At 46.8% G+C, this 27,965-nt stretch overlaps 1 protein-coding gene across 2 annotated transcripts in view; it reads right to left on the bottom strand.

The window, feature by feature from the left end:
• The window catches only part of WNK3 (WNK lysine deficient protein kinase 3), a 114,415-nt gene that overhangs the window by 68,397 nt on the left and 18,053 nt on the right, over positions 1-27,965 (bottom strand). For both annotated transcript variants that reach the window (XM_040404952.1, XM_040404951.1), the window contains exons 2-3: positions 27,742-27,965; positions 97-269 (exon numbers count right to left, since the gene is read on the bottom strand). The exon at positions 27,742-27,965 is cut by the window's right edge and continues 370 nt beyond it. In XM_040404952.1, the coding sequence (XP_040260886.1) occupies positions 97-269; positions 27,742-27,965 (397 nt within the window). The remainder of the gene's footprint in view (positions 1-96; positions 270-27,741) is intronic.

Here is a 27,965-nt window from a genome sequence, read left to right as displayed (position 1 = left end):
GTTCCTCCAGCTCGTACATGAAATAAGGAGCTGCCCTTTAAATGTGAGATTCTATACATCATAATCGTGAAATTATCTGTGAATAGAGATACTTACGTTTTTAAAGTGCCAGACGTCATCAGCTCCGTCACTAAGACTATGCATTTCCTTCCCTTCAGTGAGGATTCCCAGGAATCATAAAAACGCACAATGTTCGGATGCTGGAGCCCCTTTAACATCTCGGCTTCTTCTTTGAACCGCTGCTGCTCTGCTTTGGTTAGTTTCCGGTCCTGGAAGACAAAAAAATAAAAATCTCTGATGTAAAAGGAGGAAACCTATGACCCGACGCCAATAAATCCACAAAGTTAGTGTTAAGGCAAAAAAAAAAACAACGGATTTACAGCCCGTTGTATGGATCCTGTAATATTAGATGCGTCATTTTAGCTGCAGATCTGCTGCGTCACTACAAGTCCAAGCATGCCATGGTAGCCACAGGCTGGATAAGGAATACGCTCATGAGATAACAGCCGGGTGTTATCTGATTGAGTCCTACTTGTATCATCAAGCTGAACTATAGTCTTGTCACAGTTGTCAGGATAGACCCGTATCTGTCAGATGAATCTTTACTATAGGATTTGAATTGAGAAGTGGTGCAAGGCTTAAAAATCCATGTAATATTATATATATATATATATATATATATATATATATATATATATATATATATATATAGAAACAAAAGAGTTCAGTGGCAGCACCGTCAATGGAACAATTACGGGTGCAGCTGGCCCAGTGTGGATATAAGCCAATCCAGATAGATAAAAATAACAAAAAGGGCAGCACTCCAGAAAGTAAAAAATGAAAAAATCTTTCATTACCCATATGGGACAAGCGACGTTTCGGCTCAATGTGTGAGCCTTTCTCAAGCCTATTATATATTTATAATATAATAAGAATAATAATCTGCAAATGTGATGCAGCATGAATACTGACTGCATGAGCGTGTCTAATCCACTCATTTTTCTTTCACATGCTCATTTAGGCCTCATGGATGTGTATAGAGCCTGTGTAAGTCACGTGACTACTGCAGCCAATGACACCCCCCCCACTGATCTGGACAGCCATTGTCTGCAGCGGCCACGTGACCTAAATCAGATGTCGCCAGCATGTAAGCAGGTGGTGATCTGGGAACCCACCAACCTAGAATGAACAGGACCCCCATGTAAGCGATGGTGATCTCTGTACATAAAGCTAGAAACGCGAGAAGGTAAATGGATGCTACCATCAAAAAACTTTTTAGCCCATATTAACAGCCTATATATATGTGAATATTCTGTAATTTTTTTATTTTTTTTTACTTGGATGGTTTTCTGGAAACATTTTTTCAAGTCCCTACATGTATGCTACTTCTCTTGGCTCCTTAAAGGGGTTGTCAGGCCATATAGAGATTGATGACCTATCCTCAGGATAAGTCATGAATATCTGATCAGCGGGGGTCCGACACGAGGCCCCCTCCGCCGGTAAGATGTGTGAAGAGGAGGCCGCGCTCCATCTGACCGCAGCTTCCGGTTCATTACACTGCACGTTGTCTCAGAAGGGCCGTGTAAGTATAAGTACTTGAATGGAGCGAGTAATTACTCTACGCCACCGCTCCACAGGAGACATAGTGTAATAACCAAGGAGCGGCCCCTCCTCGTCTCCCAGCCGATCAGAAAATAGGTCATCAATAAACAAGGGTGGACAACCCCTTTAACGTCTTTCTTTGTTTAGACTTTTAGTCCTCGCTGGACTTTCACCATCAGACCATTTGCTCCAACCAGAGATGGAAGGCAGATGAATGACTCAATTCCAGCATCTGATATTAGACTGAGAAGTGCAATGCTCTTCTGTGAGAGACACACCTAGGCCTATAAAGAGAAAATACAGCGCCATACTGTCATCCAAATTCTACGCTCTACTATTTTACTGGCAGACAGCGTCTTCAATTCACAGCTCCCTTCTGTGAGCATCCTAATGTAAGCCTAAAGAGAAAATACAGCTGCCATACTGTCATCCAAATTCTACAGTCTACTATTATACTGGGAAACCGTCGCAGTAATGCCTGTACAAGCGTCAGACGCCTGTTCAGGCCATTTTACTCCCTGAAAAAAGTCTAAGGCGTACCAACACGCCTTAGACTTTTCCCCCACATTCATCAGCGCAGTGAACGGCGCGGGCAGCGCAGCGATGCTGCCCGTGTCTGAAATAATAAATAGCAAAGCTCCTTACAGCAAAGAGCTTTGTTATTGGTTGGTATAGGTGCGCGCCGAAGCTATACAGGTCCTGCAGCAGGGGAAGCTGGCTCCCGGGGGTGGCTGTTGTAAGGAGAGCGGAGGGCGCTGCCCGAGGACCCCGGGAAACATGACAGGGCCGCTGGAGAGGTAAGGAGCTGCCCCCGGGCATGTGTTCCCTCTGGCCACCGGGTGGAGCGGGCTGGGGGGTGGGAGAGTTGTTGTTCTGTCCGCCCTGCTATCACCCCATAACTAGCACCCCCGTCCGGCTGCAGGATAATGAGGAGCGTAGTCTCTACTAGGGTTGTTGCGGGTATCGAAATATCGATCTATACTTTTGTCCTGGTATCGATACGATACCAGGATTTGACATTTATCGATACTACTGAGCAGCCTAGCATCAGAGAACATTGAGCGCGCTGCTGTCAGCACGCACCGTGTTCTCCTCAGCAGTACAGGGGAGAGAAGTCACTCCCTCCCCCCCGTGCCGCTGCTGCCAATAAGAAGAGAGAGGGGCTGGCGCACTGTGCCACCAATGAAAGTTAACGTTTAATACAAATACAGGTGCCAGCAGCAGAATCACACAGCCGCGATCAGCAGCAGTTAACCCCCTCAGGTGTCACCCCACTAGTGACCCTGCTCCCCCCTCCTCCTGTCACCCCACTAGTGACCCTGCTCCCCCCTCCTCCTGTCACCCCACTAGTGACCCTGCTCCCCCTCCTCCTGTCACCCCACTAGTGACCCTGCTCCCCCCTCCTCCTGTCACCCCACTAGTGACCCTGCTCCCCCCTCCTCCTGTCACCCCACTAGTGACCCTGCTCCCCCCTCCTCCTGTCACCCCACTAGTGACCCTGCTCCCCCCTCCTCCTGTCACCCCACTAGTGACCCTGCTCCCCCCTCCTCCTGTCACCCCACTAGTGACCCTGCTCCCCCTCCTCCTGTCACCCCACTAGTGACCCTGCTCCCCCTCCTCCTGTCACCCCACTAGTGACCCTGCTCCCCCCTCCTCCTGTCACCCCACTAGTGACCCTGCTCCCCCCTCCTCCTGTCACCCCACTAGTGACCCTGCTCCCCCCTCCTCCTGTCACCCCACTAGTGACCCTGCTCCCCCCTCCTCCTGTCACCCCACTAGTGACCTTGCTCCCCCCTCCTCCTGTCACCCCATAGTGACCCTGCTCCCCCCTCCTCCTGTCACCCCACAGGGAGGAAGCTGAACAGACTCCACCAACTATGATGGGATCCGTTCAGTTTCTGTTCGGGATCTGTCTTTTTACCGGACAAACAAGTGCCTCATATAAGGCTTTTTTTGTCTGGTCTTTAGACAGAATCTGCAACAGGAGCTCCAAACGCAGCCTCCAAGGCAGATTTGAACAAGTGTAGGCCTACGTATTATGTATTTGAATTACCGCAACTTTCGTACTCCTCCTCAGGTAAAAGTACTCCTCAAAAATGGTCAGAGGAGTATTTTTACTCAAAAAAAACATAGTGCGACCTCTGCTGAGAAATAGCATCTTCCCTTCACAGCTCTTCTGTGGGCATCTTTATCTATGTCTATCAAGAGAAAGTACAGCTGCCATACTGTCATCCTTATTCTACAATCTACGATTATACTGGCAGATAGCACCTGCCTTTCACAGCAGCCGTAAACTGACAATGGGTTTCCTATCTATATAGGAAGTTTTAATCTTTTTTTTTCCCCAAGGACGACAATATTTTGCATTTGGTAAAGTACAGCCGAAGTGTCCTTTTAATCAGGAGAACAACTTGTGTGTTTCACAGACCGACATAACATTTTAACTAAAACAGACTCTGGCCCAGCCAAAACTAAAATCTCTTTTCATAGTAACATAGTTTATAAGGCTGAAAAAAGACATTTGTCCATCCAGTTCGGCCTGTTATCCTGCAAGTTGATCCAGAGGAAGGCAAAAAAAAAAAAACTGAGGTAGAAGCCAATTTTCCCCACTTAAGGGGAAAACAAATTCCTTCCCGACTCCATTCAATGAGAATAACTCCCTGGATCCCCGACCCCTCTCTAGTAGCTATAGCCTGTAATATTATTACACTCCAGAAATACATCCAGGCCCCTCCCGGTATATGTAGGGAGGCTTATGCCACGATTGGTGAATCATTAACAGTTCCCTGTGTTACCAGCAGGGGGAGAATCTGCTTCACCCCTTGACCAGCCTGGGTCCCAGTGATGCTCGTGGCGACGGGGGTCTGAAAAACAGGGGCCAGTCGGCTCTAGCCCACTTTAAAGGACGCTGCCTGGTACCGGAGTATGGCAGGACAGAGGTATAAGCTACCAGTTGTGAAAGCCTACAGGGATCATCTTTCTCAACAGGTGAACTCCACCCCAAAAACAGGGCATTTTTTTTTTCTATGCTTTTTTTATGCAACCAGAAGGGCCAGGATTCGGTTATGGAAGTGAAGTGGCGTTTGCAGGACGGCATCATCCTCAGGAACACAAAGAGGAGAGCGTTACAGCTCCACAATGTATTCTGTGGGATCTAGTCTCATTCATCCCAAATCCTTGGCTGCGGCGCTCATGTGGCAGGGGATAATCCACAGGCGCTCGATTTCGTTTTCTCCATCTTTGCACTCAACCCAGATCCTGGAGACGTCCCTCACATTCCAAGTCACTTACTAAACCGATGCCCTGACCCACACAGTCTTCCTCGTGGCGGTACATTTCCCACTATTGTCACATATCTGGCCATTACATCACAGCTGAAGAATGCCTCCCCTCTACCCCGTCCACCCTCCCCTCCCTCTGTTTAGCATATCCTTCTGGTGCGATCCTATTACTTTGATGATCCTGGAAATCTGCAGGAAGCCCCAGTGATACTATAGCACGAGCCGCCTGAAGCCACTGCTAATACAATGGAGACAATACAAAGTGCGGCTCTACTGGGAGGCCCCGGGGCCCAGCATACACTATAGGAAGGTGTAGGATAGTCCAGGATGAACCTTGTCCTCAGTCCTGAGAGCAAAGGGAGCGGCTGTAGATGGATTTTCTATTCTAAAGCTCCATTCACAGTACACGTATGTATAAGGAAAGAAGAATAGGGTGACTCTCACTAAGGTTTCTCTGGGGTAAAAATTTCTTCAAAACATACAGGTTACTTTGCAATTTTTTTTTAATTATTTTTCTATAATTGAGTTAAATCGGCAGACACAGCCAAACATATGGCATCTGTTCAAAAAAAATAAAATATATTATTTGCGCCCCTTTTTCTGTTGCATATGAAATGGACCAAATGGCAAGTAAATGGAGCCATTTAAAGACACATGGCTCTGCTTAAACTGATTAAAGCGTCGTCTTTCCCTGCACTGATCCGAGGCTCTTTTCCGGAGTTCTGAAGCTTTTTCTTAATATGCAAATTTGACTTTAGTGCAATGAGGGCGTCACCATTGCTCTTGTTGCACCCAAGCTCCAATGCTTTCTGTGGCCAGCCCCTCCCTCGCTGCTTTGCCATTGCCTGACCCTGTCAATCAAAGCGGCAACGGAGGGGCTGGCCACAGAAAGGATCAAGTGGGAAAAATGCATACAACTACAAATTACCACCAACCAGTTCACCCACAAGCCCTTTATCTTTTTGGCCCCCCCCCCCCAGGGAGATATTCGTTAACAGCATTTATTAGGTAGTTATTTATTGGAGTAAAGGTTCTCTCCCCGATTTGTATATGCCTGCCATTGCTATTTTGTGTGTAAATATATAAAATGTATTATCAATAAAGTACTGGTTGTTATCATTTCTGCTCTCCTGTGCTATTTTTTCCTTTTTTGGTGGTTATTTTAGTGGTACTACACAGGAAAATTGTGATTATATGGAACCAGTTTAATTTTTTGTTTCGCTGTAGTTAATATACAGTCTGACATTGGCGGACACACCCAGGTATTCGTAAACTGCTAGGAGGGATAGCTGAGGGACAGCACAACATGTGGCTCTAGAGCGGTCATTTTATATAAGTCGGGGGCCGGACGCTGCTCTACGCTCCCAGGAGATCGTGCCTCACACACAGACTTTAAAAAAAGGGGGCCCTATGCACCGCGAAGCGCGTCGTCAATAAAAGATCAAAACCAACGTACAAGCGCCTGGTCGTGTTTTGCGCCTACAAGCCATCAGTCCAGAAACCAGTATGCACGTCGGGGGAGAGGCGACAGGTCCTCTCCTAAGAATTATTTAATCTGAACCACAGATATAGGCGCCAACCACAAGGTAAAACGGGACTCCGGTCCATTGGTCGGATCCCACTTCTTCTACAGACGCGAGTGGAAGCTTTCTTCCTATTAAATTGGTTAAATACCAGAGCAGCACTTGAAGCCGGAGTGATGGCAGCAGGCTGATAAATTCAATTAGTAAGGTGCAATAAAGAGACGGATAACCAACAGGCTTCATATTAATGTGCTCATTAGATACGGTGACTGGTTTTGGTGTTAAACGCGGCCATCTGAAGAAAAACAAACTATCCCCCCAGGCCGGCAACAAAAGTAAAATCCTGAAATGGCCCCCCCGCGCCTTTCCCCCAACACGGGTAACGTTATCATAAAATCTTTCTGATCTGGTGAATGAGGAAGCAGGGAGAGGCAATAAAAGGCAGAGAGCAGCTAATGAATAACCTTTATTACCGCAGGAGTCAGACACAGTCTTAGCTCGCAGTCTGAGCGCTGAGCACGCTTATTACGCCATTATTTATTAATGCAGTTCTTTAGGGGGCCAGCGCTTAGATGCCTCATCCACTAATATGCATGCCGTTTATGTAATTAAAGCCAAATAGTTCAGCTAAACACTGCAGGCGTGTCCCTTACTGAACCCTATGGGGGGAGGGCGCGCCATGACTACTTTGAGCCACTGACACAAAAGACTAAAGGGGGTCGCCCCATGAAAAATAGTCCAGTGCCTGGATCTGAATTAAAAAGTTTGTACAGCCACTGAGTTATTAAACGAAATGTATCTGTATAGCGCCACCTGCTGTTTGCCCCTTTTTTAATTGCTCTGTCCAGCTCATTGAGGAAGCCCATGCTCAGTTCCATCCGTCACCTGCGGCAGCCGACAGGACGCATCCCTAAGCGGTCAGCTGGATATAAATCTAGTAAGGCCTCTTGCACACGACCGCATGGCTTTTTCAGTATTTTGTGGTCTGCAAAAAATGGATCCAAAAAAAATACAGATGACGTCCGTGTGCATTCCGTTTTTTGCGGAACGGAGCAGCTGGCCCCTGATAGAACAATACTATCCTTCTCCGTAATACGGACAATAATAATAGGACATGTTCTATCTTTGAACGGAAAAACGGAAACGGAAGACATAGGGAGTACCTTCCGTTTTTGTTTTTTTTTGCTGACCCATTGAAATGAATGGTTCTGTATACGGAAAATAAAAAACGGAATGTAAACAGAAACAAAAAGTTTGTGTGCAAGAGGCCTAAACCTAACTGAAGGGGGATGACGCGTGGTCCCAATATACACTAATTGCTTCATTTACACAGTAGTAATCAAGCGCCAATCCACTTGCTATACCATCGAATGGCGCTCGTTAGGGGCACAATATCAACTTGTATAAAATGGGGCCTAAGTTTTAAGTTCATCTTGACCTTTGTCTTTTTCAGTTATGTTTTGGTATTTTCTTTTATGAATGAGAGCCCTGGTTTATATATTAGGGTGGGGTGTGTGTGTGTGTGTGTGTATATATATATATATATATATAACGGCAATCTCCAAAACTGTCGTGTGTATTCTGTTGTTGCGGCAGTCACACAGAAATGAACCCCCCCCCCCAGTATCAGCGCCTGTACTCTGCATATGGAGAAAGCTGCAATATGTAGTGATGGCCACCAGCTGGAAATAAAGCCGCTATCCTACATACAGCAGCTGCTCTCCGCCACTATCGGAAATGCCCCCGCTTGTTAGGCCGCATTCAGAAGCCAAAGCCGGGAGTGGATTCAAAAAGAGCCAGTCTATCCTTTATACACGTATTCCATTTATGACACCCCCCCTCGCAAAAAATGCATGAAACAACCTGAACATGGAAGCCCAACACAGAAGGAAAAATCAGCTAACAGGCAAATAATATATATAATATGGAACTACTGAAATCACTGGAGCACAGGAGCAGCTTCAGCAAAAAAAAAAAAGGAGTATCGGCTATAACAAATCCCAAGTCCACTATGCCGTGAACTCCCCCTCCAAGAATTCTTCAGTATCTATAGCATTCCTGCTGCAGATGAGAAAAGGATGTTAAAGATTGTATGACGCTGCAGCCGACAGACAGGAAATATTAAGGTCGGAGTCTTCAGGGATGTTCCCGGAACCGGTTAATTGTTAGCCATAAGTTATAGGTTACAACACTTAAAGGGAAAGTAGTGGCAAAGTCTTCTCAATAAAACTAAATAGTGTGAATAAATGAGCAAGCGGGCAAAAGCTAAAGCATGAACTAGCCAGAATGAGCAAGCATAAGCGAGCAGAGAGACTAAGGCCTCCTGCACGCGACCGTAGGTGTCCCATTGCCGTATTGCGGACCGCATTTGCGGATCCGCAATACACGGGCACCGTTTGTGTGCATTCCGCATTCATTCACTTCAATGGGTCTGCAAATCCGGAGATGCGGAACAGGGTTTCGTCCCGTACTTCCGTTCCGCAAGAAGATAGAACATATTTTTGAGGAACGGCAGGATCGCGGTCCCATTAAAGTGAATGGGTCCACAATCCGCTGCGGCTGCCCCAGACTGTGTCCGTGCATTAAAGGAGTTATCACTGAGCCCTTACGTTTGTGTGCATGACCCAATGGGGGCACCTAACTCGAGAACGGACCCCCGCAAGGTGGTGGCTGGAGGACTCTAGTCCGGCCACCACCAAGCCGGCTCCCCATAGAAGTGAATGGGAGTGCACCGCATATGCCCGGCCCCCGCTCATTTCTATGGTGCTCGGCAGTTTTCGCCGGCCCCATAGAAAATGAATAGATGGCGTCTGCGCAGTGCGCCCTCCTTCACTTGCAGGGTTCCGTTCAGCGATGGGACCCGCACCGATAAGACAATGGGGGGATATCCTAGCGATATGCCCCCATTGTCCATGATGAGACAACCCCTTTAAGAACTCATGCACACAAACGTAAGGGCTCAGTGTCCTGGAAAATTGCGAACCGCAATGTACGGGCACTGGCTACGTGCACGCTGTGCTGCGGATGCAGACCCGTTGACTTGAATGACTGCAATCCGAGAGATACGGCAAAAGATGGGACATTTCCTATATTTTGCGTTTTGGAGGCACGGACCCGAAAGCCCACAGAAGCGCTTTGTAGTGTTTTGTGGGCTTCCGTTCTGTGCCTCTGCTCCGCAAAAGATAGGACATGTCCTATCTTTTGCCGTATCTTGCGGAGCACGGACCCACTCAGGTCAATGGATCCGCAGCGCGGAGTGCACAGGGCCAGTGCCCGTATATTGCGGACCCGCCCTAACTGGTACTGTATTAGGCTTCATGCACACAACTGTAGTTTTGGTGCGGATCAGATGCGGACCCATTCATTTCAATGGGGCTGCAAAAGATGTGGACAGTGCACAGTGTGCTGTCCGCATCCATACGTCCGTGATCCTGCAAAACAAATAGAAACAGGCAAGCATATGGCATGTTCCGACAGATGGAAGAACGTACTGAACTGCTGAACGCACACAGCCAGTATCCGTGTTTTGCAGATCCGCAATTTGCAGACAGCCGTGTGCATGAGGCCTTACCCTGTGGATTTTCTGTACAAACATCCATATGTAGTACGCACCTTGTGCATATGACCTAAGAGTAAATGAGCAAGTGTGCTCACTCAAGTGTGTATTTGCAAGTAACAAAACGAGACACCGTCACCAATCATTGCGTGGACACATTCCCAAGTTGTAAAGCCACATCCTTCCGAATAAAGAAAGCTTTTCGGTCTTCGCATGGAATGGACGCAGATAAAAAAATCAGCCTGAGAGCTAATAAAATAGCCGTGAAGAGCTCACTATACAACGGACACTAAAAATATCTCCTATACCACATAGGGCCTCAGGGTAGCAATGGAATAGTCACAAGTATAGTGGTGGGTTTATTCTTAATACACAGTCAGCTGACCGTATGTTCCTGTAAACGTGCAGTCAAGGTTTCACGTGGTAGATATGCTACTACACTCAGGGTTAACCACAGCCCGGCAGTCGTGAACATCCGCTCTCAGCCGTTCCCTGCAGATCCTAAACAAAAAGCATGTAATTTACTTGTAAGTACGGCGTGCGCGCAGAGGCGGCGCACACACCGGCGATCGATGAGGAAAGGGCCTGGGGGACTGGTTGAGGAAACAGGTCGATTACTCAGGTTGCAGGACGGTCTGCAGACGTTGTCGTCTGGACAGTCTGCAGCTCCAGACCAGACGTGTGAATCTGAAGACCACAAATAAAAGACCTGCCGTCTGAAAGACAAGTGGTTTCCTTGTGAATACATTAAACTTAAGGACCCATTATTAAGATTAAAATCTTCTCCAAAAGAAATAGGATTCAAATGAGCGGTAATAAAAGGTGGCGTTCTACTAATGTTTTGACCTTGTAAAAGTAAAAAAAAAAAAAAAAAAAAAAAAGAACCAGTTCCGTCTCATGGTACGTTCTACTATCTACACGTACTCCCACTAAATAATTCCATTGTGTTACTCCCCTCTTTTTCTTCCAAGAAATGCATAAAGAAGTTGTCAGCTCTGTGCTACCGTACCCCTGGTCAAAAAGTACTGATAGGATAGTGTTAAGGCCTCATGTACACGACCGGTGTGTTTTGTGGTCCGCAAATTGTGGATCCGCAAAACACGGATGGCGTCCGCGTGCGGACAGCCATTAATATAACTGCCTATTCTCGTCCGCAAAACGGACAATAGAACGGAGCGACGGATGCGGACAGCACACAAAGTGCTGTCCGCATCTTTTGCAGCCTCATTGAAGTGAATCGGTCCGCACACGAGCCGCAAAAAATGCGGCTCGGATGTGGACCAAAACAACGGTCGTGTGCATGAGGCCTAAGGCTGTATTAGACAGCTCGATTAGGCCTCATGCACACGACCGTTGTTGTGTTCCGTGTCCGTTGTTCCGTTTTCTGCGGACCCATTGACTTTCAATGGGTCCGTTGAAAACTCGGAAAATGCACCGTTTGTCATCCGCGTCCGTGATCCGTGTTTCCAGTCTGTCAAAAAAATATGACCGTGAAAAAATACTGTGTGCATGAGGCCTAAGGCAGATGATTGTTGGGAGGGAAGCGTTCCCTCACGGCAATCGTCTGCTCGCAGTGATCTCCTCCTCAGTATGGGGAGGATCGATCTCTATGCCATCGCTCGTCCCCATGCTGTATAGTGGTTTGCTGGGAGCAGATTGTGATTAGACACCACGATCTGCCGCCTGTGAACGGTGATTTTTTTTTTTTTAAACATGTCCAAAGATTTCGACTGCCCGACGAACAAGTGATTGCTTGCTCATTCATTGGGCAATCTGCGCCAGTATTAAACTGCCAGATGATCGCTAACAAGCTCGTTAGCCATCATCTGCTGAAAATTGGGTAGTGTAATAAGGGATTTAGACTGGGTATGAACACACTCCACTGAAAAGAAGAATGGTAACAAACCATAATTCATACTTTACCAGGAGGAATAACAGAAGAGCCGTTCGCAGGGCTGCAAGGAAATGTGCTCCAGAATCGCCATTTTATGAACAGACATGTCAGGAGATCTCTGTATAGTGCAAGGGTGCATAAAAGCGCTGATAATATTCGGGCTGTTCCCACTTCGGCCACTCGTGGACCCTCACTCTCTTGAATTTCTTACTTCATCTACTGAGATGGATAGGAATCTGTAGTTCTTCTACAAGTGCTACTAAGCTAGCTATAGAAAAGCCTGAGTAGATGGACGACAGATGACATACTCCGTTATATACTTTATATATATACTCTAAGCCTCTAAAAAAAAAAAATCCATGAATTCGGCGGACCGCTCTTTCTTCTCACCCCCATACAGACACACACCTGGCCCGGACAAGCATCCTTTTACATGGGCCGTGGACTGAGACAATTATTGGGGGCAGACTTTCCTACAATCACTCATTCACAATAATTGACACCTGTAAGTGATGCCGATCACCCGCCAAACATGCATACTCTAGTCCAGGGATGGCCGACCTGAGGCCCTCCAGCTGTTGCAAAACTACGACTCCCAGCATGCCCAGACTGCCTACAGCTACCAGCCTACAGCAGGGCATGGTGGGAGTAGAAGTTTTAAAACAGCTGGAGAGCCGCAGGTTGGCCATCCCTGCTCTAGTCTGTCAAGTGACCGCATCTTTCATGAGGCAACATTAGCCCTGTTTGTAGGCGGCACGTCACCCTCGGTAAACAGGGATGTGCTGCCGACAATAAAGAAAACTGTAACGATCATTTATCCCCATGCATCACCGATCACTCGGTAGGTCCTGCTGACACATTAGTCGGCAGGTTCGGCCAATACACATCTAATGTGTTTGGCCGGCTTTACAGTTCAATGTTTTACTTAAAGGGGTTGTCTCACCTCTAGCGTCATGCCACCAATGTCAGAAAGGAGTCGGTCCCACATATCTCTAGAATGGATTGCCCAAAGTGAAGGAGAGCGCACTTGTGCATCCGCGGCCACCCACCATTCATTTCTCTGGGAGTGCAGGGAAAATAAACGAGCAGACAACTTGACAACTGAACTCCTATAAAACGACAGAGGCCACCGCTCCATTCTCTTCTATGGACCTGCCGGAAATAGCCGAGCCAGCGTGGTGCGCTCTCCATTCATTTCTATAGAGTGCACCGCTCTGCAGAAATGAAGGGAGGCCGGCCGAGCATGCATGGTGCGCTCTTGTTCACTTTGGGGGTCCCGCACCTAGCGTTATGCCACCAATGTTTGAGGTGAGACAGCCCCTTTAAAAACACTGAACTGTAGAGCTGTGCATACACATTAGATGTGAGACAACCCCTTTAAGGTAATCACTGGAATCCATAGCTAATCCTGATAATCTCTAATATTGTACCTCGTACTCTCACACCTGACTTCGTCGTGAGTGAATTAGTCGTGAGTGACGGCTTCACTTAGTTCCTAAATCTGTTATTTTTATAAGTAAATCTCCTAAACGTACAGCGTACAACGCTCTACGAGGACACGGAGAAACTGCTAACTGCAGAATCTATCTAATTGCATAAAGGCCCAAATTACCACACAAATGACAAAAATGACAGCAATCTTCATAAATGAAGAAAAAGAAAATCCACAGAAATCACACAAATGACTCTTTAATCAGCAGACGTCCCCTTAAAAAAATACCAGCCTCCTGGGAAGCGTCCGGCAGTGCCACAAAGTATTCCCAGGAAACGAGCCGACAAGGCACCGATCAACAGGAAACACTCGGGCTCAGCCTCGGCAGTGGATTTATTGGAGAAAACAATTAAAGGTCTATAATCTGCATCTGATGATTATGGTCACAGATCTCTGCGTCTCAGAAGCCGGCTGGCTCTCGGTGACCACTATTAGGTACCCTTGATTGTATTTGATAGGACCTGCCTATTGTCAGAACAACTTAAATCCTCTGCCCTCTAGAAAAAAATCAATTCTGTTCTGTCGAGTTAAAGCCGTGTTACATGTGATCTGTAACAAGTTGGAAATCGGGGGATTCGTACCAGGGGTCTGCGTTCAGGACACTCAGCTGAAACACCCCTTGTACTGGAGGATTTAACACATGTAAGCACTGCATGGACGGCACCATGTCCTACTTGAAAGGGGTTCTCCAGAATTTTCATATTGATTGTCTACCCGCAGGATAGGTCATCAATATGAAATTGGCAGGTGTCGGACTCCCAGCACCCCCTGCAGAAGATGCGGCACTTACCGGAGCTCTGCGGCCTCCTCACAGGTTACGAAGCATGGCGCCGTCCACTGCAGCTCAGGCCCATTCACTTGAACAGGACTGAGCTGCATATAGGTCATGTGACATCACCGGTCTAGGAAGAGGCCTAAGCATTTACAGAGTGCCGCCACCTCTTTGGGGTTGCTGCAAGTCAGACCGCCACCAATCAATCCTGAGGATAGGCCATCAAAATTCCCAGACAACCCCTTTAAAGTGACCTTCCAGCTGCAGAAAAATATTCATATTAAACTGCAGAATGAATAGAACACTTACCTGTTCCCCTGCTTCATCTTTTAAGCTGCAGGTCCATCACTTCTCAGGCTCCTCTTCTGTCATCCAACATGGCCGCACCGCTTCTCAGACTGCCAGATGTACACTGCATTTGTTGGTCCAAGACACTTCCTGCTGACTTTGGATTGGCCGACACTGCTCACGTGAACAGAGCTAGCCAATCCAAGAGAAGGGCAGGATAAGTAGGAAGAGTCTTGGGCTCCTGATGCCCAGTGTCAGAGAGGCGGTGCAGCCATCTTGGATGGCAGAAAAGGAGCCTGTGAATTAGTGGATCTGGTCACCATCTAAGTGTTCTGTTTGTTCCCCAGATAGCGTGATTTTTTTTTTCTTGAACCAGGGAGTCTCTTCCATTTCCCCTGTGGTGGTTCTACAGGAAAAATGTCGAAAAAATGTTTTTGCCAAAGATGACGGCTGATTGCTGGGACACCCGAGATCAGCTTAGGGTACTTTCACACTAGCGTTTTTCTTTTCCGGCACTGAGTTCCGTCCTAGGGGCTCAATACCGGAAAAAGAACTGATCAGTTTCATCCCCATGCATTCTGAATGGAGAGCAATCCGTTCAGGATGTCTTCACTTAAGTCACTGAACTGCGTTTTGGACGGAGGAAATACCGCCTCCGTCCAAAATTCCGAATCAGTTGCCGGAATGACGGATCCACCAGCAATCACTCCACAGTCAAAGTCGTCAGATCACATTTCCTCCGCATTCTGCCGTTTGATGGGAGTAAATGCCGAACCTGTCGGACCATATCTGCGTGATTTTATGCATCAAGTCACCGACACGTGTTTGGCTGATTAAACAATTGCATTACTAAGCAGGTATTAAGGCGTATCTAATGGCCACTGAGCTCTCGGATTCGGGCTCCGAGGAAGGGGTTAATGGCACTCTTCTGACTGACTGATTCTGTGTGCATATACTTTCAGGCATTTGTTTAATCATCTCAGGATTCATTGAAAAACTTTCATGCCTCGCATGGCTAGTTCTCGTTATATAACCTCAGTACACTGATGTATTATACTGCAGATCTCTGCTGTCAACCAGAGGCTTTGCTAATGTCGAGCTGGCACCCATCTGTGCCAACATCCTGTACAAACATTTTTTTAAAATAAATAGACGGGTTACTTTGGCTTCGGCTGCTTACAGTCCGCCAATGATGTACCGAGAACGGCAGAAAGACGAGCTCCATAGACAATGAGAAAAAGTGAGCTGGAGGTCAGTGTCCGGCGCGGGCATCAGCCATGTCTGTATCTGCACAGCTATTCAATACAATCCTTTCTAATACGTCCCTAACTTCTATTGTAATAAAGCTGCATGAAGATCCACTCAAGAGCAGCTGGCATGTCCTGTACTGTTCCTCAGTTCCCCGCAGGCAGACACCACAAAGATGCAAAAGGAGCCATGAATGCGGTCACTCAGGTTCAATGGAGAAATGGGGGAAATTAAGCAGATTTGTACCTATGAGACTGGCTGACCTGTTGGCAGCTGAAGACATCTGTGTTCATATGTGCCCGCAGTGCTGAGAAAAATGGGGGCCGTCGCCGTTACACATAGAGGCTCTGCCAGTATGGTGCCAAAGAAAAAAAAGAAACCTTACCGCGGCCATCTGCGCCCCCAGCATTATCACGTGAGACATCACCACGCTGGGAGTATCGGGTTCTGCTGCCAACAGTGAGGCGCGAGTGTCCGTGCATAAATTGTCACCCCTAAAATCTCCTTGAAGCCATTTTTAAAGCCCATTAGACGGGTGCTCTCCTGTCTATACAAAAAAAGTGGACAACCCCTTTTAATTGGTTCTCAAAAAGGACACGACGGCCGTTATAAATTTAAGAAACCAAACCCCCTTGACTGAAGCGCTGCCTGTACAGCTGTGTAGCAGTATTTCATACAATCCATCTATTGTCTCACAGGGCACAAAGACGTCGACAATCCACTGTACGCAGGTGTTCAGACAGTAACAAGAATGCCCCTAACCCCAGTGCAGATTACACATCTGCCTGCCACTAAACAGGCTGGAAATGCTCCCGAAACAGGAAACAGGAAAGCGTAAAAACAGGAAAGCAATACAGGCACGATGCTGACTATAAACAAACATGTATTAATGCCGTAACACTGTCACCAGTTTCTACGCAGAGCAGATTAATGTGCGGGTCCTCCACTTTTTTTTCCCTTATAAAACCTGATTAACATCTCAGCCTGAGACGAGGAATGGCACGGCTGCTGCCAAATCTGCTTCTTACTGGTCGGCACAGTAAAATTCCAGCTGCCTGACAGTCTGGTCACTAAGGATACTCTGCCTGACAACCAGTCTTTGCAAAGGGGTTGTCAGTCAACTCCAACCTAGCCAACCAGCCTGTCTCAGATCAAATCGTTAGTGTTATTGAGTTGTCAGACTACATAAAATATTGAAAAGAAGCCGCCCCCTCCGATAATGCCCAGTTATTGCTAGCATGCGCCATCAATGTCAGATAGAAGGGTCTCCCAGAGGTGGGAACCTGCACCTATCTCTATAACGGGGCCCCCCGAAGCTGCACATGCGAGGCCCCCCTCTGTTCACCACTATGCTCAAGCACTGGTTTTGCCATTTCCAGCAGTCCTATACCGGTGGCAGTGCTTGCATGGTGCACTCGCCATTCACCGCTATGGCACGCTTGCTTGGCTATTTTCCGAAGTTCCTGAACAATTTGGAGAGCTCGCCGCAGATGTGCAGTGTGCTCTCCTTCACTTCCAGCGCCCCGTTCCGGAGATAGGTGTGACCCGCACCTATGTGACATTGATGGTATACCCTAATGCAGCAATAAGCAACTTCCAGCACTCCAGATGCTTCATTCATTTCAGTTACAAGAACAGGTGAACAAGTGAGAATGTTGGGAGTTGTAGTTTCATACGCCATCAACATCTGAAATGGGCAAACTCCCTTTAAGTGCAGTAATATCAAATAATGCTGCTGCCACCGACTTGGGTTTGCCCATGTGTATTTTACCACTCACCTCCGTTCCCCCTCTGTGCACCTGCAAACAGGCAGCGGAGTATGCAAGGACGACTGAGCACCGGTACATAAGGGAGAGGACTCCACGAGGAGTGCTCTCCATGTATTCCGGTGAAAGGGGTGAGGGTTCATGCAAAATTTAGCGATCTGCAGTCAGCAGCCACAGTGCAATTTATGGATGGAGTGGGGACAGATTCCATTTAATGACAGGCAGGAAACTGTTATAGTGTAAGTGCCACATTTTATTTTATTTGCTAGTTTATTAGAGCTAGGCATGTATACCGGAGTTATTCTGTCAATGATTGTCAAAAGATCTGTAATACACTTATAATAACAGCTTTCATTAATGTCCTCTGTCCCTTTCCACTGCTCCCTTAAAAGACCGTTGCTAGGGCTCGTCTGTCTTCCCTTTAGTGTAAACAGAAGACAGAGGGGCGGTCCTTCACACTGCATGCCTGCATGAGGCTTCAGAGTGAGGAGGCGTGTCTCTCAGTAATCCGATCTGATTGGCTGGCAGGAAGCTGCTGGCTACAGCAAGTGTGAATGTGACCTGAGGGAAAGCAGTTTTAGCCTCAGAATTAGCAGAGGAGCCATTTTGAGGAGATCCTCACATTGTAGAGGTTAAAACTTCCGTAACTAAGGGAAAAGCTCAAGAAAAACTGTGGTAAGTGAAGAAACTAAAGATTGCTTTATACATAATGCTGCTGCAGCAGTAACATATGCTAAAATTGATTTAGTTTTTTGTTTTTAAATGAAAACATGACAGTTACACTTTAAAAAAAAAGAAAAACTCCGCCACTGCTGTAAGGCATCCGTCATAAGTAGGGAAGAGCGAATCGACTTTGGATAAAACATCCTAAGTTGATTCGAATAAAACTTCATTTCAATACTGTACGGAGCTCCGTACAGTATTAGAATGTATTGGCTCAGATGAGCTGAAGTTATTACTTTGCGAAGTCTCGCGAGACTTCGCATAATAACTTAAAAAAAAATTTTTATACTGTAAAAAACCACTTGGAATCGAACGAGTTCGGAAAATAGTTTTTTACAGTATAAATCAATTTCTAAAGTTATTATGCGAAGTCTCGGGAGACTTCGCAAAGTAATAACTTCAGCTCATCGGAGCCAATACTGTACGGAGCTCCTGCTCTGTACAGTATTAGAACAAAGTTTTATGCGAATCGACTTTAGATGTTTCATCCGTAGTCGATTCGCTCAGCCCTAGTCGTAAGCTCCAATGCTCACACACTGTGAGAAGATACAACTTGCACCCATGATATCAGTTATTGGCAGACAGTGTACAGCAGGATCTCCTGACTGATGATTAATTTGTACCCTGTGATAAATCATCTTAAATCCTGAGACATACACATCTTAATAACCACAAACTCCTCTAGCCGTGCACCCTCAATAGCTCCTTCAGCCAGTCGTCATCTCTCCCGGCTCCCCCATACACATGCACAGATGGTCTGGCCGAATGAAGCTGCTGCTGCCAGACACCTCTGAGGAGAACAAAATGGAGCGGGCCGGAAAATTCAAGTTCAAGAGTCCGGATTACATTGTTTAACGGTCCTGAAAAAAAACACGTTCGGTTCGTCCAGCAATATAGTAATGTGTAGGGGGGGGGGGGGGGGGTCTCTAGACTAAATCTAAGTGATTAAGATGAATGAAGACTAGAATCATGCATAGAAAGAAAATATTCTAAAATACAGCCCGCACTGGGGGGCGAGGGCGCCCATGTTCACATCTGACCCAACTACATGGAAGGTAAGGGGGAAGTGAGCACAGAAATGCATCCATATGTTTCACTTGCTAGCAACTGGTAGACTAAAAAAAGACGAGATGCAACAAGGTCAGCATTTGGAAATTCCTCTTTCGCCATGTGCCCCCGGCCACACACTTAGTGCAATAATGGGGCAATTTACTTACTAGCTTCATTACTTCTCATGTGATACTCCCCAGAAAAGCTACAGTCTGCAAATTTCCTGTCTTTAATTCATTTACCGTGAATGTGCGCCCTGGTCATTTCTTAAAAGGTTTGCCCAAGTATTTAACACGGATACCCATCTCCAGACACCCCCCTTCCAATCCGCTGTTTGAGGAGGCCATAGTGATCAGGTGCTTGGTATGCTGATCAACAGGGGTGTCTGGCCCCCACCGAACACATAGTGATGACCTACCCTGAGGACAGGTCATCAGTATTTAAAGGGGTATTCCCATCTCAGGCATGGGGGGGGGGGGGGGCTAGAATATGCCCCCAATGTCTGATAGGTGCAGGTCCCACCTCAGGGACCCACAATTATACTTAGAACAGAGCCTGCAAAGTGCCAGAGGGTGCACCGTCCTTCATTCCTTCCTATGGGAGTGCCAAAAATAGCAGCTGGCTCGGCAGTTTCCGTAAGCCCCATAGAAGTGAATGGAGCGGCGTCCGACCTTGAGTGGTGCGATCCCCATTCATCACAATGGGACTTTCGGCGCAATCATAGGAACTAATGGAGGGTGGCCGCACATGCAGGATGGGCTCTTCTTCACTTTGTGGGCTCCGTTCTACGTATAGACCCGCACCTGGCGATATGACCCCAATCTTCCAGATAGGAATAAACCTTTAACAGTCGGACAACCCCTTTAACATTGTTTTATAGTAGGGGGGAGCTGAATTTTAATACAGAGCTCCAGCTCCTCCGCATAGACAAAGTTAAATCAGTATGCATAACGGAACCAGTACGGCATTCAGTCAGTGAATTATGTGCCCAGATACCGCATCAATAACGTAATTCACAACATACTCGAACCTGCCAAACGGCACGTTCGCTCATCCCTACCTGTAAAATTTCTGGGATCACAAGATACTTATATATGATTTACCGTGTTTTTTTATACCAAAACAGAGAAAGTCTTGAATGTTTTTTTCCAAAAAATTCTAGTCTATTTCTTATCTGGAACCTGGTAATAACTACGTACTGAGTGAATGAACTGACAAACGTATTTCTCTCACTAGATGGACAGAAGGTAGATGGCGGCATACTGTATATTGAAACCCCCCTATGTATAATGGTAAGTGGTTCTGATCCTATGATGGTCATTACTGCCTAGATCAGGCACAGACAGGCCGACTGATAGATGGAGCGAACGGAGCAGCTATAAACCTGCACAGTGATGTGTACAGATCAGTGGCAGAGGGAGAACTACGCAGCTACGAGGAGCGGCCGCACAGTTCTCTCAATGATCAGACAGACTGCTATATATTTGTTCTGCACAAGCATTAAATGGGGATATTAAACACTTATTTTAATAACCTATCCCCAACATAAGCCATCGGCAGTAACCAGCTCTGTCCATTACACTATGGAAGGAAACTGTATAGTTCTGGCGCGGGATCCATTTCAGAAAAGCCGATTGGCAGGACTGCAGGTATATGGACCCCCGCCGATTAGATATAAAAGCACTGGGCTATACCATGTGAAGTCCACTTATTTCTACTGGAGCTGGCTATTGTGGTCCGCAACCACTTTTTTATTGCAGAAGCATAAAAATGAATGGGTCAGCGTACAACCCGCTAATAACGCGGATCGGATGTAGATCCAAACAGTTACGGACGGTGATGTTTGTTTGTTTTTTATCACTATTATTGGCATTTTATTATGTAGGCGCAAAGTCCACATGTCATTTACAAATAAAGTAACTCCACCTGATCCTATTACCCCAAGAAGTCTCTGCTATAATTTAATAAGACTTAACTTTCCTGAGGGCAAAACAAACGCTGCCAAAATGTGAATAATGGAGCGTATTGTGCCATTTTTAGGCGATGTTGCCAACTCTTCTTATTCTCATTAACTTGAAGATTATATTTTCTCGTGGGAGTGTATTTTCATGGGGGGGAGGTTCTTGAATTTGGATAACCCCTTTAAGTTATGTAAATAGTTTCTGAAGGGTTAGTTCATTGTCCATCTTTTCAATCCAATCAAATATATATATATATTTATTTTAGTTATTCATTTTTTTATATATATTTATTTTGATTAAAACATTTTACTTATCTACAGCTCCAAATCTCTATAATATAGAATTAAATTATTGAATTTTGTCTGCCTGCCCATGTGTGTGGATGCCGTAGCGAGTGTCTGCATGTGGATAAGGGCCCTTTCACACTTGCGTTGTTCTGTTCCGGCATAGAGTTCCGTCGTCGGGGCTCTATGCCGGAAGAATCCTGATCGGGATTATCCTAATGCATTCTGAATGGAGAGAAATCCGTTCAGGATGCATCAGGATGTCTTCAGTTCCGGAACGGAACGTTTGTTGGCCGGAGAAAATACCGCAGCATGCTGCGCTTTTTGCTCCGGCCAAAAATCCGGAACACTTGCCGCAAGGCCGGATCCGGAATTAATGCCCATTGGAAGGCATTGATCCGGATCCGGCCTTAAGCTAAACGTCGTTTCGGCGCATTGCCGGAGCCGACATTTAGCTTTTTCAGAGTGGTTACCATGGCTGCCGGGACGCTAAAGTCCTGTCAGCCATGGTAAAGTGTAGCGGGGAACGGGGGAGCAGCATACTTACCGTCCGTGCGGCTCCCCGGGCGCTCCAGAGTGACGTCAGGGCGCCCCAAGCGCATGGATCACGTGATCGCATGGATCACGTCATCCATGCGCATTGGGCACTCTGACGTCATTCTGGAGCGCCCCGGGAACCGTACGGACTGTAAGTACACTGCTCCGCTGCTCCCCGCTCCTACTATGGCAACCAGGACTTTAATAGCGTCCTGAGTGCCATAGTAACACTGAAAGCATTTGGAAGACGGTTCCGTCTTCCAAATGCTTTCAGTACACTTGCGTTTTTCCGGATCCGGCGGGCACCTCCGGCAACGGAAGTGCATGCCGGATCCCAACAACGCAAGTGTGAAAGAGGCCTAAGCCTGGCAAACTACAAATCTGCATCAGAAGTCCGCCTCAGATTACACAGTAAATACACATCGTATTTTCTAAGGTGCGTTTTGAAGCGTGAACAGATCCTTAGAAGGCAGGACTTCAACCCCTTTACCGCTTAAGGACCGGGCCAATTTTTGTTTTTTATGCTCTTCCTTCCCGGAGCCAATCCCCTTTTTCAATTTTTCTGCTCATTTATTAGTGCAACGGCTTGTTTTTTCGCTGGACAAGTTGTACATTATTGTAGAACCCTGTTGTATCGCATACAATGTAGTGGGAAACTAAAAAAAAATTCCAAATGGGGTGGAACTGGGAAAATAAATGCAATTCCACCACAGTTTTATGGGTTTTGTTTTTACAGTGTTCCCAATGCGGTAAAACTGACCCATTACTTTCATTCTCCAGGTCAGTACGATTACCTCAATATCACATTTTATATAGGTATTTTTTTTCTTTAAATACTTAGATAAAAACTTAGAAAAAAATTATTTTTCTTTTTGCATCGCCATATTCTGGATCCCACACATTTATTTTTATAGTTACGCCTACGGAACTGTGCGAAGGCTTATTTTTTGCGGGGCGGTCTGTAGTTTTTATTAATACCATTTTGGGAGTATGTATACCTTTTTGATTAATTCTTATTCTATTTTATATATTTTCAAATCCTTTACTTTAAGTCCACCTAGGGGACTTTGACATCATCTGATCACTTCTCCCATGAACTGCAATTATTTAATACTGCAGCCTATGGGAGATTAAGGCTCCATTCAGACGTCTGCAGAATGGGTCCGCATCCATTCCGCAATTATGCGGAACGGGTGCGGACCCATTCATTCTCTATGGAGCTGGAAGAGATGCGGACAGCACACAGTGTGCTGTCCGCATCTCCGGAGCGCGCCCCCGATCTTCCGGTCCGCAGCTCCGGAAAAAAATAGAGCATATCCTATTCTTGTCCGCAATTGCCTATTCAGTTGCCTAGGACTGAGCTGTAAATAGACAATGTGACGTCACTGGCCTAGGACGAGGCCTCAGTGCTCACTGGAGGGCCGTGACCTCTCAAACAGTTGATCAGCAGGGGTGCCAGGAGTCAGACCCCAACCAATCTGATATTTACGAGCATGGAAGATAGACTTTTAATACTAAACTTCTGTATAACCCCTTTAAACTGACACACCACATCACAGTGTACTCTATTCCCTTTATTCCAACTTAAACTTGGCCTTGCTATCGACTGTAATAGACTTCTTACGCACTTGTCCTGGGCGTGACAGACAGGAAACCGGCACATGAGCCGCAGTTCATGTGGGAGAATCCACAAGGGGGCTGGTTATTCAGAGCAGGCTGCCCAAACCAAGTTTAACTCATCTGGGGACTGACGTTGTGCCAGACTTGGCATTACTTCTCGGTCACCTGGGGATCCCCCAGTTCAGATTTTTTGTGCCCCAGAAGTTGTACCAACATAACACGGGGAACAGTCACCAAAAAGTCCCGTATATAAGGGTGACATTTTGGCACAGCTTATCCACAGCTAAGGCCTCATGCACATAGATGTTGCCCGGCTGTTCCCGTATTGCGCACCACAAACAGCAGTTAAGCAATATACGGGCACCGGCCGTGTACACCCCGCATCAAGGATGCAGACATTCACTTGAGTGCTTCCGTGAGGTTTCTGTAGGTGCCTCTGCACCTCAAAAAAGTAGTGCATGCAATGCTTTTTTGCAGTACGGACGGATCGTGGACCCATTCAAGTTGATCAGTCTGCGGAATCCTCACGGAGGTTGCCTGTGCGTTGCGGCCGTGTGCATGAGGCCTGACACCTATATTTGCTCTCAGTGCAGCAGTGGTTGATATTTGCTGCAAGCAGATTTCACCCCCTGGCTGTAGTACCCATTCCCGGCAGGGCATCTGTAGCATCACCAACCACACTGCACTCACAGGGGCGTTACTGATCTGTGGGGGTTATCTTGATCCCCCCCAGACAGCGAGCTCTCACATACTGGGGTTTTGCCTAAATTCATGAAACGCCTTCCCCGGTTTTTAAATGACATTTGAATAAAGTTTCCTGTTTCACCTTAATGTTTTCTTTAGGCAGTGAATTAGTTTTCCAGGAAACGTCCACCATAGCACTGCTGACCAGCGATTATGCCGTAAAAGTCTCTGAAGTAAACAACCGTCTAATTTCATTTTTGACAAGTTAAGCATTTTTGTGGGTCAATGAGCCGACACCACAGTCAAACTCCAAAACTAAGATGAGTCCGGGTACATTGACCAAATTCTTTCAACACAGCTCAGTCTTCCAGAACCAGCCGCGATTAACAGGTTTGAGTACTTTTCAGGGCACCACACCCCCTTTTTGTAAGTCAGGTAAGGCTCCAGGCTGACAACTGTTGCAGCGCTCACCATACATATCCCTATATCCTTGTGCCACATTGAGATGCTGTCCAAGGAAATCAGCGCGGTGCTAATGATTTTAAAGTGGTTTTCCAGCTTAAGGATATTGATAGCCGAGGTGAAGAATAAGCCATAAATATCAGGATACGACTCTGGGCACCCTGGCCTCTTCATTGCGTACCTCTGTCCGTCTATTTAGTAGTGGCTGTACACAGTATTGCCGTTTCACCCAATTAGAGTCCATTCACACGTCTGCAGTGTTTTGCGGATCCGCAAAACACCGGGCCGGCACCCCAATAGAAATTTTTGCAGAGCCGCAGACCAGAAGTTCTGGGCCGCGGACCGGAAATGCGGACAGCACACTGTGTGCTGTCCGCATCTTTTCAGCCCTCATCAAAAATGAATGGGTCCGCATAATTGCGGAACGGATCCGGACCCAAAGTGCGGACGTCTGAATGGACCCTTAATCTGAATAGGATGAAGCTGCAAAACGGTGTACCACCACTACCAGGTATACAGTGTGCAGGGAGATCGACCAAAGCTAACAATGAAGAAGCCCCAACTAGGGTTGGGCGATATACCGGTATCACGATATACCGCGGTATTAAAAAAAACTGCGATATCGCTGTTTCCTAAATACAGCGGTATATTTCGTGACGTCATCTCCTTTAAAAACTGAGTCCGCGGCTGCCCTCCCCCATCATTATCTACCAATTTCTTCCAGCAGCGGCTCCTCCTGCTTGCTCCGAATGTGCTGTCTCCGCCCACCGACCGACGTCTAACGTCAGAATCCGGTGACGCCCCCAGGCTGAGTTGAGCAGCGCAGTACAATGAGTACATACTACAGCACAGAGGTCGCAATAACGCCTGTACAAGTGTCAGACGCCTGTTCAGGCAATTTTACGCTTTGAAAAAAGGCTAATGCGTATGAATACGCATTAATGCTTTTCATGTAGTTAACCAGCGCACTGCAGGCTGTGAATCTTATGGGCAGCACAGCAATACTGCCGTTACCCAAAACATCCAATAGCTAAGCTCCTTACTGGCAGGTATAGGGACGGCAGCAAGTAAGGAGCTTGTTATTAGGGAGGGAGGCTGCTCATTGGCCAATTTCGGCGCGCTGCTTCTCCAGAGTCCCTGACTGTAGAGTGCAGGCTAACTAGTGGCTGGCCGAGGAAAGATCCGTGAAGACTGAAGAGCAGCCCGTGAGGAGGCCAACAGATGTCTGGGGACAAGCTGATAAGGAGCTGTGGACGGATAGCAGAGCACTGATCTTTGCTCTGCACCGGGGTAATGGGATCACTTAGAGTGCAGCGTGGCTGCGGAGCCAGCTGCCGACAGAGGTGAGGAGGTGACTGAAGACAAGAGGTCACCATACCTCTAGGAATCTTGACACCCGGAATGTAGAGTACGACGCTAAACTCTCCTGTGTTCTCCCTGTGTTAGGTGCTCAGTCAGGGCCTACTGGTGCAGTAATCAGTGAGTCTGAGCACTGAGCATCTGAGTCAGAGGACTCACTGATCACTGCACCAGTAGGCTCCAGCTCAGGTGCTCAGCAAGAGCCTGTGGATTAACTGATCACTGCACCAGCACATTCTGGCTGAGTGCAAGGGCCTGCTAGTGCAAGCTCTGGCTCAGTTGATCAGCCAGAGCCTGCTGGTGCAGTAATCAGTGAGAGTATTTGCCTCCTATCAGTCTATATCATGTTAATGCAGTGCTCTGTGTATCCTGCATTTTTTTGCCCCATCAGCATCATCCCAACAAAGATATTTCTGCGCTGCTCGGACATCTTATATGTGGGCGCTGGATCTACACAGCTGGACATTGTGGGGATAATCATGGTGCTGGGCCAATGTAATACTGGAGAAGCAGAGCGCTGATAATTTTCCTTTTTGGCTGCGTTGTATTTTAAATATGATGGATAAAACACAAGTTTTTAAATTGCACAAAAGTCAGAAATTTTTAATTGTCTAAATTTGCTATTTATGTATAGAAGACAATTCTAGAGTAGACTGGTAATGGTTTCCTGCATAAATAGCTGCTGCCCCATAGTCCATTATAACGTCTCCTTGTGGCCCCCCATACAGTATAACGTCTCCTTGTGTTTTTTCTTTAAAACGGGTATTTATCGCGATATATATCATTATCGCGATACATTTTTTAATATCGTTATCGTCTGAATATTTTTGTTATCGTCCAACCCTAGCCCCAACACAAGCAAGAGCGCTGCAGCTCCATCAAACAGCAGCCAAGGATCGGACACCCAACCTATCCTGAGGATAGATCAATTTCAAGAACCCAAAAAAGCCCTTTATAAAAGGGTATTCCAGTTGTGTCAAGCTAATTTTACTATTAGATTGCTATGGTTCTTACCACTGGGACCCCGAACGATCATAAGAATGGGGGCCTTGTATACCCCTGAAATGAACAGAGAGGCTGGTTGCACACGGCCCCTCCATTAGTTTCTATGGGAGTTCCGCAGATACTGTAGCTCTGTACTCCGGAACTCCCACAGAACTAAATGGAGCGGCTGCATGCATGTCTGACTGGCCGCTCTGTTCTTTTCAAGGGGTACGGGGCCCCGTTTTCATGATCGGTGGAGGTGCCAGCAGTAAGACCCCCACCAATCTAATAGTTAATCCCTATCCTGTGGATAGGGGATACCTTCAAACAACCCGAATACCCCTTTAAGTGGCATCCTACATGTCTGCAGTGGATAATCTATTTCGCTCACTCTCAAGAATGCAACAAGCAAGTTATCTATCAAGCAGATGTGTAACGCAATAGAAATTCATCTTCATGCAGCCATGAGAGAATGTTTGTGAGAAATTGTTAATGTGTGCCTCAGTAACACCTCAGAAAGCAAATGAAAGACATATTCATAACCTATAACATTCCAGGAAGCTGAAGAGCAAACACAGGATTTACCAGCCGCCACAGTCAAGCAACCGCATAGAGGTCACTTGTGAAGCGAGAGTTTGAGCAAAACTGGACTAACCTGCAGCTCGCACCAAGCAACTTCTACCCAAGTCTCAGTGTCCAAGCCTTTGAAGACTGTCTTAAAAGCCCCACGGCCCAACTCAATGTCAAACTTCAAAAATCGGCCACCGGGGGACGTCGCCACGGCCTTCATTTCAGCCTCTTCCTCCATTTCCTTCTCGGTTTTCTCTCTAGGGGAGTCCTTGCTGGCATCCAATACCACTTTCGGTTCGTGCTTATCAT

The sequence above is a fragment of the Bufo bufo genome, chromosome 8 (assembly GCF_905171765.1).
Source record: "Bufo bufo chromosome 8, aBufBuf1.1, whole genome shotgun sequence".
In the NCBI taxonomy this organism is placed as follows: Eukaryota; Metazoa; Chordata; class Amphibia; order Anura; family Bufonidae; genus Bufo; species Bufo bufo.
Note: the sequence above shows the minus strand (reverse complement) of the source record. Positions and strands in the feature narration are given on the sequence as shown.